Here is a 14,507-nt window from a genome sequence, read left to right as displayed (position 1 = left end):
CGAGAAAGTATCTGCTTTTAAGTTTTATCTTAAGCGTAAACTTATCAAAGATTTTATAGATTCTTAATCCTAGTTAATTAATTTTAAGTAAGAATATCATCTTAGAGTTTTTAAGTAGTTTTAAATTATTATTGTATTTATTTCATTGTCTTTGAAAAGCCTTTAGGGGGAAAGTCAATAAAGTATGTATGTATTGTATGTATAGGATACCAGACAAACAGCTCTAACATTTTTTGTTCATTTGACGAAAAAGGGCTTTTTACTTGGATTTTTGCTTCTTTCTTCTGATGTTTTTTGGAAGAATAAATTACAGAGAATCACTAGCACTTGGGATTATTAGTTGTACAAGGGCAGTTGTTTCCCTAAGTACCTTTCCGCTTTTTCTGCCCCAATATGAACACCTTCCTCATTACGTGGAATAAGAGCATCTAAACCGCCTGGAATGTACAAAACAATATACAGTTATTTTTCTAATTAATATTTATATATTCACATAACCGTTTTCCTTACAAATGATTATTGGTCTTTACAAATAAAATGGTCCTGAAAAATATACGATAATGGCCTGCCTTCTTGAATTTGTTATTACATGGTAAAAAATAAATTTCATTAGGACTTATCCACTACTTGGAAGATATATTGTGCACTTTGGCAAATACTTTTACTTCTAACAGTAAATTGTACCTGCTGAGGTTTGATAGAACCTGCCCAGAATTTCTGCTGACTCTTCTTCAGTGTCTGTTCTGCGCACTATCACTCCTTTAAAAACCTTAAAGGTAAGATAAGCAAAATTGTTGACTTCAAGAATTAGAGTCCAACTAAAATGAAGACCGCTGATAAAAAGGAAAGTCCAACATTTTCTTCTGTCTGCAAAATAGGTGGGAAGTATTGGGTATACGATTTCTTCTGTATATGAAATCACGACATGTAAACTTTGCCAACACGAAATGTTAAAGATGAATTCCAGTCCGTACTGCGCAGTCTCGGCTGCAATGTTTATTTGAGCCCACCACGAAGGAATGTTTACAAACAAAACTAAAAATTCCGCGACAAACTTACCTTTTTCTTCATTATTAATGCCAGATATCCTTGCAGAACAAATAATAATGAGTAGAAGAACCTTGACGCTATTTCAAACCGACGTTTCAGCTCATCGGAAATTCTTGAACGAAACGAACTGTAATGGCGGACTAAAAAACTTCATGTATGCTGTCACCGAAGTGTAACGTTTCAACGAATTCAAAACAAAAACAAAAACAAACCCCGAGTCTGCGCAGTACGGACTGGAAATCAGCTTTAACTATGTATTTTCCTGCTTACTGGATATACCAGGCACGTTTTATGAGGTCCGATAGGCGTAGAGATTTTCGTGGCTCTACGCTTCTACTTAGTACAGTTCTCACAGATAAGACAGTAGCTCTTGAAAATGCGTATAGCCGTAGATTAGTACAGGCGTTTTCATTCTAAACTTTTCGTTCTCTTACTTTCTTTCTACTCTTCCTCCTCTCTCTTCTTCGTTTCCTCTACGTCTTCTAACCCGGCTCGGCCCTCGTTCTCTACTCCTTCTCACCATTCTTCAAACTTCGCTCAGGCTCCGGCTCTACGTTCCTCTCTTCACATTTCTTGCGGCTCTCTCTCGCTCTACGTTTATCCGGTTGGCTCTACGTCTTTCTAACTCTATTCCTATTTTCTTAACTCTCTACGGCTCCTTCCAATTACAGCCCTACGGCTCTACGTTTTTACTCTCCTCTTTTCCTCTGTTCTTCTTCGCCCTACGGCTCACGTTTCTTAAACTGTACATTCCGGCTAATTTTCTAAACTTCACTTCGCTCAGTTTCGCTCTCGGCTCTACATTTAAACTTATTCTAGTAACTTCTCAACCTCATGTTTTTCTGTATCTTTTTAAATCTCGCTTCTATGGCCCTATTTCTTTTCCGTACTATTCCAACCTGTTGCTTCTTGGGTTCATTTTTTTTTGCCGGGTCAATTTTTTTAACTAGCTCGCTCTACTCTACGTTACATTCTATTATTCCTTGCCTGCGTGAGGCGCGAGGGGAGGGATGGGGAGTTTTCGCCTCCACGAGGTACCTTGTGTAATAAAATGAAAATAATTTGCCCGTTCTCAAACCTTGTGTTCATTGCCAAACTTTTATCATCATTAAAGTGCTGCAAAAGTGCAGTAGATGAAAATCTGTAGGTGACAATTAGAATGAAAACGTAGACAGAGGACAGTGTGTCTCTGGGGAGTAATAACGCGGAGGGCGCAGTTAGAGCATGAAAACGGGCTTGAAGAAAAAGTGGGACGTGGGCGGCACAGTAGAAGGAGGACGTGAGCGCCGGAAACGTATAGCCGTGGCGTATAAAAAAAGGGTGTCCGCTGTGTCTTTCTCTCGCTTCACTCTTGCTCGGTCGTGAGGTGGAGGAAACTGGTACAGAAGTGCGGAGCGTACATCGCTGTACTAACCCCACGGCCGAGTTCTTCTCTACGGTCTCGGCTCCGTTACTCTCGGTTCTCGGCTCTACGTTTTCATTCTAAACTCTTACCTTCTACAGCTCTACATTTTCATTTTAAAATCTACGCTTCTACGGCTCTACGTTTCATTTTTAACTCTTATTTTAAACTCGCATGATTTCCAGGCTACCCACTTATGGATTAGGAATCATGTGTGTAGAACGTACAGCTCTCAGAATTACGCCTATTTGGACCTCATAAAACGGGCGCCACTTGTTACTGGAGCAGATACTTGTGACTTGTGATGTGCTAAGACTGGACACTATAAGGTTTCTTTACAAATCTACCAACCTTTCAACCTCCCTTCCTAACTACTTACTTACCAGTATAGTATTTAATTATTAATTTATTTGATTGTTTTTACAGAGACCCTGACCTGTAGCCAGAGAATGTACCACTGTGGAACATCCTCCTGGATCAGCTGATCTGTGACACCCTGAAGATGTTTTTGAACACAAGCTGATGGTGGAACATTGTAAAACTAATTAGAACTTATTAAACCTTTATGTCATTGACACACTTTATTTATGCAACATATCACATACATTACAGTAATTAGCAAACAACAGGTGCAGAGTGGTTATGAGCAAACCCACGGTTGCCACAGACATCAGTTTTCAAAATTCCCTGACTTTTCCCTAACAATAAAAATTTTCTGACCAAATATATACAAGAAATGTCAGATAAAGTAGCAGCCTCCAGCCTCCACTTTCAAGGAAAAAACAATACTGAGATCCAATTGACCTGAAATGTTTCTTACAGCCATCAATTGTACGAAATCAGCGGTATTGTTTTTCAATTTTCCCTGACTTTTCTTCAAAATGTCAATTTTTCCTGACCCTAAATATTTAATGTCCTGACTTTTTCCTGACCTTGAAGAATTTTATTTTTCCTTGACCACTTCCTGACCTGTGACAACCCTGAGTTAACCTTTAGCCAGAATGGTGTCTGTGACAAGGCTCGCGACAAGCAGAGATTCATATTAAAGCCAGGAGCCGGGTAAAATACCCGCCTGTTGCATGAATTCTACTGCCTTTGGAGGCAGGAAAATGGGGCAGTTAGGTAGCTTTGAAGACCTCTCCTTGACTAGTACCCGCCTTTAGCAAAGAAATTTCCGCCAATTTTAAATCTAAGCCACATCCCTACCACAAAACAGTGGGGGAAACATTGTGGAGTCCACTCAGTCCATGAGAGTGTTGGAGAATTGAAGATGTGCAATAACCCAAATAGTAGTGAAGGGTATAGGGAGATTAAGAGTAGGTATGTCCTAAGTTGCACTTATCCTATATTTTGTTCAGTGTTTGTTATAGACCAATTATTACCAAAACAATTCAGTACTTTAACAGAAAAAAAGGAACGAAATCATCTTCATGCAAAGAATGTGGTTTTAAATTCCGTTGAGCTATACTCAAGATAGTGCTACCTTCTGTAGTTTGATGTGTGTTCTCCAAAATGTCAGCAAGAGCTTTGTCCAGTAACTTGTGACATTGCTGAAAAACGTCAGAATGATAGTTCTTATTAGCTTACTGAAGTACATGCTATTTTTTTTTTATTATTAATTTTTTTTTTTTTTTTTTTTTTTTTATTTTTATTTTTATTTTTTTTTTTTTTTTTTTTTTTTTTTTTTTTTGGTTTTTTATTTAATTTTTTAATAATTTTTATTTTTATTTTATTTTTTTTTTTTTTTTTATTTTTTTTTTTAGGCCCCCCCTGAAAACCAACTAGTGAGTGGAGCCTCCTGTTAAAAGATCATTATTATTAAAAGATCATTATTATTATTAAATACACATTCACCACAGGAAACTCGTGAAAACCTAGATGAAAGTTGCCATTTTTGCCTCACACGTTTGCAACAATTAGGTCAGCAAATAGAAATTCACCAAGATCGCTTTTTGAGAATGTCCCACCTTCAGACACCATGAGGTTTGCTTACAATAATGGGCGTTTGGTGCAATTCCATGGAGAAAATCTACAAGCTCATTAATCTTTGGAAGTTTAATTAGCATTATCCAGCCATAAAAATACAAATCAGTTATGGATAAAGTATTCATTTAATTCGACATTAATCCTGGATGGATCATTTTTGCATGAGTTTGCATCAGCTCATGCATACAGACCTCAAAAGCTAGCATCAGCAGCATGTGCGGTCATAAAACTAAATCTCCCCTATGGAAAATATAAAAAAATACAGTGTTGTATGTGGCTGGGAACATGACAAAGAGTCCACTCACAGGTAGTGTCCACTAGCAGAGGGTTTGACTGTATTTGAACTTACCATTTCCTTACTGTGCAGTAACAGAGGTTATAGCAAATAAGTGCTCTATCACCAGAAATCACTGGACTTTCAACCAGTTCATGTACATTTATTATGGTTGAGAAGAAAACGAACCTTATTATAAAGAGTAAGGCCTTGGATTACAATCAATGATCTATCTTCATTGAAGCTGGCAGGTAGATTGCGGAGTTCCATCCCACCATGGCTATGGCTTAACAAAAAGAATATTGAAAAATAAACAAAGATGTACAAGTGAGCATGATTTGTCTTCAATTAAATTATTTTGCAATTTTCAAGAATGACAATGAAGTACACATAACACAAACCAACAGGGTTTGCTGAAACACTGATTACCTGCGTATAATATCTGTAAATTCTGAAGCTGACCAAACCGTGGAGGTAGCTGACGAGTAAAAGCAACATTAATAACCACTTTTCACTACCACCTTATGAGATAAATATAGCAAATGTTTGCTCAAGATGTTATGGACGAGTCTTACTTCTACCCTTGAACACATATGGAGAGTTTCTATCCATTTAACAGTTTTACTATATGTTTGATGTTGTACTATCTGTTGTTTAATTTCTATCTCAACACTTGTAACAGTAAGTCATAAGAGTCATTTTCCTTATCTATGATAAAGTGGAAATAAACCTTAACTGTAAAAATGTCCCATTCAATTACTTCCCTCATAGTGGCACATGTTCGCAACAAAAATTACACCTTAAAAATATTGGCCCACTGAGCAAGAAACAGTTCATGGCTTGCTTTGATATAAAAGTGCCCTCCGAGATAGTGAGTTGTAGTGTCAGCTTATTTAAAGTTAAATAATTTAATTAAAACTCCTGGTAGCTCTATAAATTTAGGCTGAGCAAATGTCAAATAAAGGCTTGAAAAGTTTACAAATAACTGTGACCATTTTAACCATACCTGGAACGGCAGGTGCCATAGCTATGCTGGTTAGGTTCTTCTTGTTTAGTGTTCCTCTCCTTGAAAATTCACTGTATGTCATTAAACTCGGACTTCCTTCTGTAAAAAAATAACCTTTTATTTACTGCCAGATAGTGGGCATTTAAGCAACACTTGGATGATTTGAACTGAGACTAATTTTGACTGCAACAAGACTGATAATAAATGCAAATGCATAATATATTTTTTTACTTTTTGCCAACTTTGAGAGAAAACATTGTTGACAAATTTCCCTGTGCAAGCATTTACTAGGCAATCATGTGCTGCATATGATGGATGAATCAACCTTGACAAACTTAAACTCTATTTTCAAACCAAACAGTATACCTTTTGATTCTGTGTAGATTTTCACAAAGTAAAATGCTTCAAGGTTTTGATTTTGTATAGACTTCCAGACATTAAATTAAAAAGTTTCAGGAGGATTCAATCATGGCATAAAGAAGCAGCACACATGTGCTAAATGCAAATATTTTTATTAAGGGAAGCTTTGGTTAGCAGTTCTTCTAGGGTCTAAATTGAAGAATTGTAAACTGGTTAGTCTTATCACCAGAATGCAACAAAATACATGTCGCAAATCCCTCAGTGGATAGGTACCTTCTAAACCCTCAGCCCACAAGACAAGTTTATGGCAACTTCTGTTACTTACTTCTCATACTGGAACATGAATCCTTACATTAAGAGCTTCCATTTTTTTTCATCAATTATTAGCTTCCATTAAAAAAAATAAGGAACACATTTCCAATGCTGCGTACCTGACTGCAGAGATTCTATTGCCATGTTGGTTAAATGACAGAGCCATTCCACAGTTTTGAGCCAGGAGCCAGTGCGGTTTACAAGAAACTGTTCATCTATAAGCAGACTGTCAATTTTGTCCTGCCAAGGCATGATAATAATAGCAATCACCATTTTCCAACATCACAAAGTACTCTGTCTATCATAACTTAGCAAATACTTATTGTATTAACATTGTAGCTATGTCGTTTTATGACCTGGAAGGAATGCTACTAAAAGCAACTTAATCTGTTAACCAGTACTTTTTATTAAATCCTTCTCTTGGGACAGATTTTGTGTCTTAAAGACTGTCAACATACAAAAGTACCAAATAAAATTGAATTTCTTCAGCCTTACATATAAACAATTTTATTGATGTCACTCTTGCTCACTGTTGTAAACAAAAAATAAATTTTAGTTACATGACATCTTCCTCATAAATTGTGCATGTCACATTAAGTTGAGAGGTTTCATAATCACTGTGTACCTGTAGGAAGCTCTCCACCTCAGGCCCTGGGTTTCCTTTCAGGTCTTTAGGACTGCCCTCCACCAAATAGAAAAGATTCTCTAAACCACAATTCTGAAAAAGACTCAAGTTTATAAATACCTTATTATAACAATAGTGATATTGGTGTCAGTATAGTGGTTTCATTTAAAGAAGCTGACATCTAAATGTAATCAAGCTGCTGAACACTGCTTTGTGAACAAATTCATAGCCTCTGAGACTGTACTGTTCTGATTGACAAAGTCAAAATGTACTGAATGTACATGTACAACATGTATGTTCTATTGCTCCATGTATTGTTCTATTGTAGCTGATGTTGTCTCAATGTAAGAAAACACAGCTTTCTGTTAGCTTACCTTCATTCTGTTGACTTGGTTCACAAATCTTGTAGTCTTAAGACTGGACCACAAGTCATCCCATGTTTTTCTCTCCACAATCATAGAAAGAACCTGCAAAAAGTTATAAGTATCGCCATCACAAAACCTGATGGCGTGTGCAAAAACCTAAAGTTGCATTAAGTTGTTTTTGTTATATATAAGCTCCTCCAAAGATAATCAAGCAGAGCTCGAAGGTGACAATAACTTTCTCTTGATGTACCACGACCACATTGCTGTGAATGTTCAAAAAGCGGTGAACACTTTGACTTGATTTTGAAATGTGTACCCCAATCAGATAAACTCGTTGACTAAAAATATCATTCATTGCAGTCATAAGGCTGAATTACGCACAATGTGTAAAAATTGCACAATAAAAATGGCTTCAATTTTTTAAAATTAATTACAATTGTGTTACATATTTACATTGCGTGGCCAACAACAAAAGATTTCATAAAATGATTAGTGCGACAAACTGGAATGTCAGAGAGAACTGGTCATAGGCAGTAGCAGGTTAGCCAGCTAGAGACAAAATGAAACTGCAAGGAAAGCAAACAGATGGTCTATATTAATTAATTGAAAAGTCTTGGCTGTTACTCTGTAGTTTTTTTATTGCTGATTTAACTTTTTTATATCTGTGAAAGATTGTTGTTTCATCTTTCATCTGATTGGTGGCTACACAATATTGACATGTCACAAATCAAATCACTCCAAGTGTTCATGGCTTTTTAGAACTTGCACTGTAAACCACACACTGTATGTAAACGAATGTATGGCCATCACTGTTGACTTTAGAGCATCAAACTTGGAATGAAAAGAGTTAATAATAAAACAACATTTGTACATACCAGTTCCTGTTCTGGCATATCTCTGACTGTGTCAGGATTCACTCCAGGAGGTAGCAGAACCCATAGGAAATCCCCCACAGGGAGCTTTCTTGTCTTTGCTGACAGTCCTCTCTGTAGTGCCACCCTTACAAAACGCTCCCTCAATGGTTCTTCACTGTCAACTAATAAACACACTTGACGATTCTTGAACACAGGCCTGCAACATGACGATCACATTGCCCATTAATTTGTCTTCTAAGGTAGGGTCCAGGGTACAAAGCACTAGTTTCTATTAGCTGTATAGCTGTGCCATTCATATTAAATGCAATCTTTCGGGAGGCACAGTGGCCTAATGGTTAGTGCGCCGAACTTCAGATCGAGCGGTCCTGGTTCAAGCACTGGACGGGGTCACTGTGTTGTGTTCTTGGGCAAGACACTTTACTCTCATAGAGCCTCTCTCCACCCAGGTGTATAAATGAGTACCGGACATAATGCTGGGGGGATACCCTGCGATGGACTAGCATCCCATTCAGGGGGGAGTAGAAATATTCCTAGCCGCTTAATGCTACAAAAACCAGGATAAGCTCTGGTAGTAAGGGTCGCATGGCTTGAGGCTTCCCTTTATTTTCTGAGTAATTTGCCTAAGAAGTTTAGAAAAATAATAATGGTGATTATCCTTACTATTACTAGTCTAATTTCCTTTTCAACATTATGTAATGAAGTTATTTCGAGGTTGAGTATTGTAACAATGTTTTCAAGCAAACAGGTGATGAGTAAAGGTTAAAGTCCCTTCATAGGGATCGAAGTTGCTTGAAACAGCTGATCAATACAAATTACTTCCTGCCTTGGTGAGAGAGTGTTGCCCAAGGTTTTTTGACCACTGCATAATGCCTGGGAGGATTATAGCCTTGATCTATGGTCAAATTCTCAAAAACAAAATGTATGTCAGTTGGCAAGGAGAATTGGGTTAAATAACCAAAAGGGTGCCTGAGAATACAACTTGTCTCTTGTTGACCTCAGTGACATAGATAGTATTTGTGGTATTTTCATTGAAAGCGCAACACTCCCCTACACAGACATAATCCAATGAGCAAATACTACATTCTTAAACAATGAACTTAATCCAAACCTTGTCATTATTAGGATAATGACACAAACCTTGCTGCCATGACTGGTATGGTTGGAACTGAAGCTGCCTGAGTAAGATTCTGAACTGCATAATCAAATTCTGAACACCTTGCAGCTAAGGGCTGGCCTTTTTCCACAAGAGAGTACCTATAAATTACAAATTTGATTTAACTGAAAGTTTTAAAGATATTTATGCCATTTGAAAAGAGTTGGTCTGAGGAACCAAAGGGTACCACATTGTCTTCAAAGACCAGTAGTATATACTATTTTTTTCATGTAACACCAAAATTTCATCTGGTAAAAAAACAAAAGGGAATTCAATCTTTCTCATTAATATGCACTCACTGACCAATTGGGAAAAACAGATGGAAAAATATTAAGCCCAAGCTAAGGTCATGTAAGGTCTGCATTCAGTGAAAAAATACTTCATCATATTAATTACCACCATAATTGAGTTTTGACTTTGACTTGGTTGGATGGAAAGTTGTAAAAGTGTCTTGGTGAGTACAAAGTAAATTTTGAGCTGCCGGTCAGCTTTAATTTTCTGGACTGCCTCATGTGAACCTGTCGGGCTTTAGCACAGCACCTTGCAAGCCAATTGTTTCCTTTTTTCTGCCTCGCAATGGCCACAGTGGTCACAAGGTAGAGTTAGTAGTATAATGTGTAACAGCAGTAATAATTATGATAAGCACATTGGATAGCACATTAAAGTTCATTTACTTTGGCATTTTATCTTCCTTCTGTACAAGTTCATTCTTCATCAAGGCATTTTCCAGTGAGTCAAAGCCTCCAAACCATCTTCCTGTTGCAAAAAGCCCACATTGTAATCTTTTATATGTACCCTAACTGAGATACAAGTTTAAATATGCCCCTGTCTCTATTAAGCAGCCCTCCCCCCAAAAATGCCCTAAAAAGAAATAAGTCCCTGAGGGACTTAGAGATCAGAGAGCTTTTACAGTAGTTGAACCTAACCTGCTAATAGGTAGACAGTTTTCCAAGCAGAGATTCACCACGCCATTAATGTTCTGGTCTAAGCTTACACAGATTAAAGGGTTTGTACCCTTTTCTCAAACAATTTTCCAGGACTCAGATTGATTTTTCCTGGACTCCAAAATTCACATTTACCCTTTCGCCCTCAAGATCTCAAGATTATTTTATCTTTACTGTCTGCCATACATTTCATATAATGTTATTTCTGAGAATTCTGGTGTTACTTGAGTAATTGAGTTAACTTTGCAGGACGGTAGCCTTTTTCCAGGACTTTCCAGTCCAAGAGAGTGCCACAATAAAATTCCTGGATTTTCTTCTAGATTTATTTGTTTTCAACCGTTTGGAGCGTGAAAAAGTTACATTTACATCGTCTAGAACTTTCAACCTCTTCAGGGTTCTCTTCAGGACATGATAATGAATATTATATAAGTCACTACGTTAAATATGCTGGGCAAGTAAGAAAATAGCACATGAACATTGATTCCCTAAGGTGCTGTCTAAATTGTCTTATTGTTTGAGTTTCTTAGGATAATAGTATTTAATTAGGATATGTACGCAGTTCTATTCTTACGCTCTGGTGATTTGTCTTTGTGCGTATTTGCGTATATATACAATATTGAAATAAGAATAAGAATAAGATGAAATAATAAGAACGTTTCCATGCTTGACGAACCGCGCCAGTCCTATCATTCCGGTCGTAAAAATAACGTTGTTGCTCCGCAACTCATTGTGCTGCTCCTCGTTGGGTCCTGGTCTGGGGGACGGCTCCCTGCAAATATTCCAGTTTACTGTTCATTTGTAGTTGCTCCATTCCCGAGCATTTTGGTAGTCCTGTCACGATGTTGACTCCCTCCTGCACCTGCCGGGTCAGCGGGTCCTTGTGGGTGCTGGTGATCCACATGTCAAAGGTCACCTGCCGGCCGCTGTGGTAGTCAATCACATGTTTGCCCAGGGCGTTGTTTGTCTGTCGCTTCTTGGTCGCGTCTTGGTGATCTAGTGCTCGGGTGAATCCATTTCGCGCCGATTCACCGATGTAGTAAGAGACCATCGGCTTACCAGCTTCGCCCACCACCTTTTCGCCGCTGTCGGCTCTGTCGGGGATGGTGTCTGGCCCCTTGGTCCTACAGTCGCGGCATTCTATCAGGTAGCAGCAGCTATTTCGCGAGCATGGTCCTCCTCTCTTCCTGTCGGGCCTTGTCTCCACGCTGCGACACACTAGACAGTCTGCTCTGTTGCACGGCCCTGCCCAGGGATCTTTCATCAACCTTGAGCTCATCTTTTGACCTCCTCTTTCTACGATTTTTACTCGCCATCCGCGATCTGTCCCACTCCTCTCTTCAACCTCCCACAGCATGTTTGCAAGTCTGCCTCCGGGGGTGGCAGGGACGAATATGACGGTTGAGTAGCCACCGGTCTTGAACCACTGGGTCTTAGCCGACAGTTTCTTCTTTTGTCTCTCCTTGGCCTGGTAGGAGCGCGGCCTGTTGATTGGCCGGTCGTTATCCTCCTGATCTTTCTTCATCCTGTCGAATGCCATCATGGCGCTGGTGATGATCTCTTGACGGTATCTGGCGCCGTATCCGCTCGCTCGCATCCTGGCTGAGAATTCCGACAGCAGCTCGGCTTTCTTGCTGTCTGACAAGTCGAGCGAGGTGTTTCTCAGGATCCTCAGTGCTTGTTGCGTCAGTGCTGTCCTCTTCACCTTCTCTGGTATCGCCGATCTTGCCATGATCAGGAGCGGGTTGGCCATAGGCTTACGGTAGAACTGGTACATAACTTTCTCCTTCTTAGTTCCGTTTAGTTCTTTCTTTTCAATCCACACCTTAAGGTCTAGGATGGGGAGTTTCCCGTCCTCGTGCTGCGATGGCGAGTCTTCCTCGAGCTGGATCATCGGGCTGATCGAGTTGCCCATGTTCCTCAGCTCTCTCATGGTGCGGGTATCAGCCGGCGTCGTCTTGTCTGCTTCTACCTCTTCCGGCACTACGACGAGCTTCTCTCCGTTCCACCTAGTGCCCAGCGGTAGCGCCTCTATGATGATGTTCTGGTCGTCGATGTACCTGAAGTATAGGTGGGGGTTAAGGATGTTATTTCTGGCTAGGGCGAGGAACTGTCTGTCCCAGTGGAGCATGTACACGCGAGCGATGGTGCCGGACAGCTCTAGTCCAATCGGTCCTCCATCTTCCTGCTTCATGGTCTTGCCGCCGAACTGGTATAGATGGTGTTTCATCACGGCCACGATGACCAACTCTAGTATTTTGCCGAACAGTTTTTTCTCCTCGTCTCTGGTCGGTAGTCGCTGGGGCGGGGAGAACAGACTCTCTCCTTCTTCTTGGAACAATTTTCCCATTACTTCGGCAGTTGTTATTCTAATTTTCCTTCCTCGTCTTCCTTCTTTCTTCCTTCTGCTGACAAGTTCTTCCAGACCGAGTTTCTTGATGTCTTCTTTCTCGAGACAGATTGTTAGCAGTTTCCCGGCCTCAGCCCAGTTCACTCCCTCGATCATGATGTCCGCCTTTTCGAACTCTTCCCTGATGGCGGCAGCAGTCTCGTTCGCCAGCAGACTGGGGTAGAGCGCCTTGACGTCTATGCTGCCAATGACCAGGTCAGAGAGGTCGTTGCGCAAGTTGATGTTCTCGAAGGCGGCGATCATCTCCTCTGTGGATCTGCACTCAGTGATGTTTTCCATCCTGTCGGCGAGGTGGTTGAGGATGACAGAGATAAGGTGTGATAACTGACCGTTTGGAGATTCGGTGGCAGCGCAGATTGGGCGGCACGGGAGGACCACCTGGCCAGGCTGGATTTTCTTGTGGTCCTTAATGCTAAACCTGAGTTTGGGCGGCTCGAGGTTGGTGTTTGTGAGCGCCGTTTTGGTGCGGGTGCCTCTGTCCCAGTCTCGGCACAATCCAAGCACCCTGGCGAACTGGAAGGTGAAGGCGTTGAGGATTTTCTCGTTGTTGCGAGTTTCGTCTTCGCTGACCAGGGTGTCGCCCTCAATGTGTGGCGCTGCCATGGCTTTGTAGCTCTCGATAGTGTTGAGGCAGAGTCTGTCTGACTTATCCGTGACGGTGACAAGCTTGTCTCCAGTCTTGGTCAGCTCGGTCAGCTCTCTCAACCCCTGCCTTTCTTGCTCCGTAAGGTTGTCTTCTTTCGGGCAGCCCTTGGTGTCACATTCCTCTTTCAGGTACTGTTTGGTCTTGTTGATGAGCTCGCACTCCAGCGCCGCCATCTGGATCTCGATTTGGTTGGACGCTAAGGGAGGAATTGTGATTCTCCTGTTGGTCGGGAGATCAGTTGGCCTCGCTTTGTTAAAGTTGAGAGTGTTGTTATCTTCATCAACAATTAGGTGCTCTTTTCTCGCTCGTTCCTCGGCCTCTTCCTCAGTCTCTCCCTGTTCTTTCCTTTCTTCCTCAGCTTTCAAGCTCCACCTCTGCTTCACCATGGCTTTCTGGAACTCAACTTTTATCTCGTTCATTGTCACTGCTTTGGCGGTAGCGAATTTTGGTGGTAGTTGGAGGACTGCCTTTATATTCTCGGTGACGTCTCGCTCGTCGATGTTGTAGACTGATGGTGCCAGCAGGGGTTCTTTCGGACCCAGGGCCTCGTCTGAGATCTTGACGCCTCTGTAGGTGTCGACTAGAGCCACGTTATCGGCGAATTTCTTGGTGAGGTGTTCGATCTTATGCCGGTTTTTCTGCTTCGCCTTTGCCCAGTCCGCCTCTGCCTCACGCTTGTAGATCCTTCTGAACTCTTCTGCGACTACACAGTCAAAAGGAATTATCTTCCAAAGTTGTTTCTTGGATTTGTGCCAGCGGTAGTCGACGATGTTCAAGTCTTCCTTCGCGTCAGCAATCTTCATGTTCATGATGTTTCTTAGGATTGCTCTGTTCCTCTTGAATCCCGTTCTGAAGCCTTCCTTAGTTAGTTCCGCTGCGATTCGCTCTGCATTGTTTGTTCCCACTCTTCTTTTCAACAGAGTTTCTAACATATTCCTGGACTTTTCCAGGTTTTCCAGGATCCATATGAACCCTGAATTTAACAAAAACAAGATCATCACCTTGTTTGATTTCCAAATCTGTGTTTGTGAGAGGTTGTGCTCTGGATTTCAGCTCATCTGTAGTCAAACTCATTTTGCTGGGAACTTCATTGAAAGCCCTG

General features: G+C 40.7%; 1 protein-coding gene across 2 annotated transcripts in view; it reads right to left on the bottom strand.

Annotated features, from left to right (window-relative positions):
* LOC144658928 (uncharacterized) overlaps window positions 1–14,507 on the bottom strand; it is a 30,981-nt gene that overhangs the window by 9,830 nt on the left and 6,644 nt on the right. For both annotated transcript variants that reach the window (XM_078519432.1, XM_078519433.1), the window contains exons 9-22: window positions 14,407–14,504; window positions 10,083–10,164; window positions 9,393–9,509; window positions 8,256–8,451; window positions 7,390–7,482; window positions 7,016–7,108; window positions 6,510–6,630; window positions 5,719–5,817; window positions 5,142–5,190; window positions 4,902–4,998; window positions 3,936–4,002; window positions 2,889–2,971; window positions 685–769; window positions 371–437 (exon numbers count right to left, since the gene is read on the bottom strand). In XM_078519432.1, the coding sequence (XP_078375558.1) occupies window positions 371–437; window positions 685–769; window positions 2,889–2,971; window positions 3,936–4,002; window positions 4,902–4,998; window positions 5,142–5,190; window positions 5,719–5,817; window positions 6,510–6,630; window positions 7,016–7,108; window positions 7,390–7,482; window positions 8,256–8,451; window positions 9,393–9,509; window positions 10,083–10,164; window positions 14,407–14,504 (1,347 nt within the window). The remainder of the gene's footprint in view (window positions 1–370; window positions 438–684; window positions 770–2,888; window positions 2,972–3,935; window positions 4,003–4,901; window positions 4,999–5,141; window positions 5,191–5,718; window positions 5,818–6,509; window positions 6,631–7,015; window positions 7,109–7,389; window positions 7,483–8,255; window positions 8,452–9,392; window positions 9,510–10,082; window positions 10,165–14,406; window positions 14,505–14,507) is intronic.

Source organism: Oculina patagonica, chromosome 6 (genome assembly GCF_052425735.1).
Source record: "Oculina patagonica isolate OP01 chromosome 6, crgOcupat, whole genome shotgun sequence".
Classification (NCBI taxonomy): domain Eukaryota; kingdom Metazoa; phylum Cnidaria; class Anthozoa; order Scleractinia; family Oculinidae; genus Oculina; species Oculina patagonica.
The sequence above is the reverse complement of the archived record's forward strand: the minus strand, read 5'-3'. Positions and strand labels throughout refer to the sequence as shown.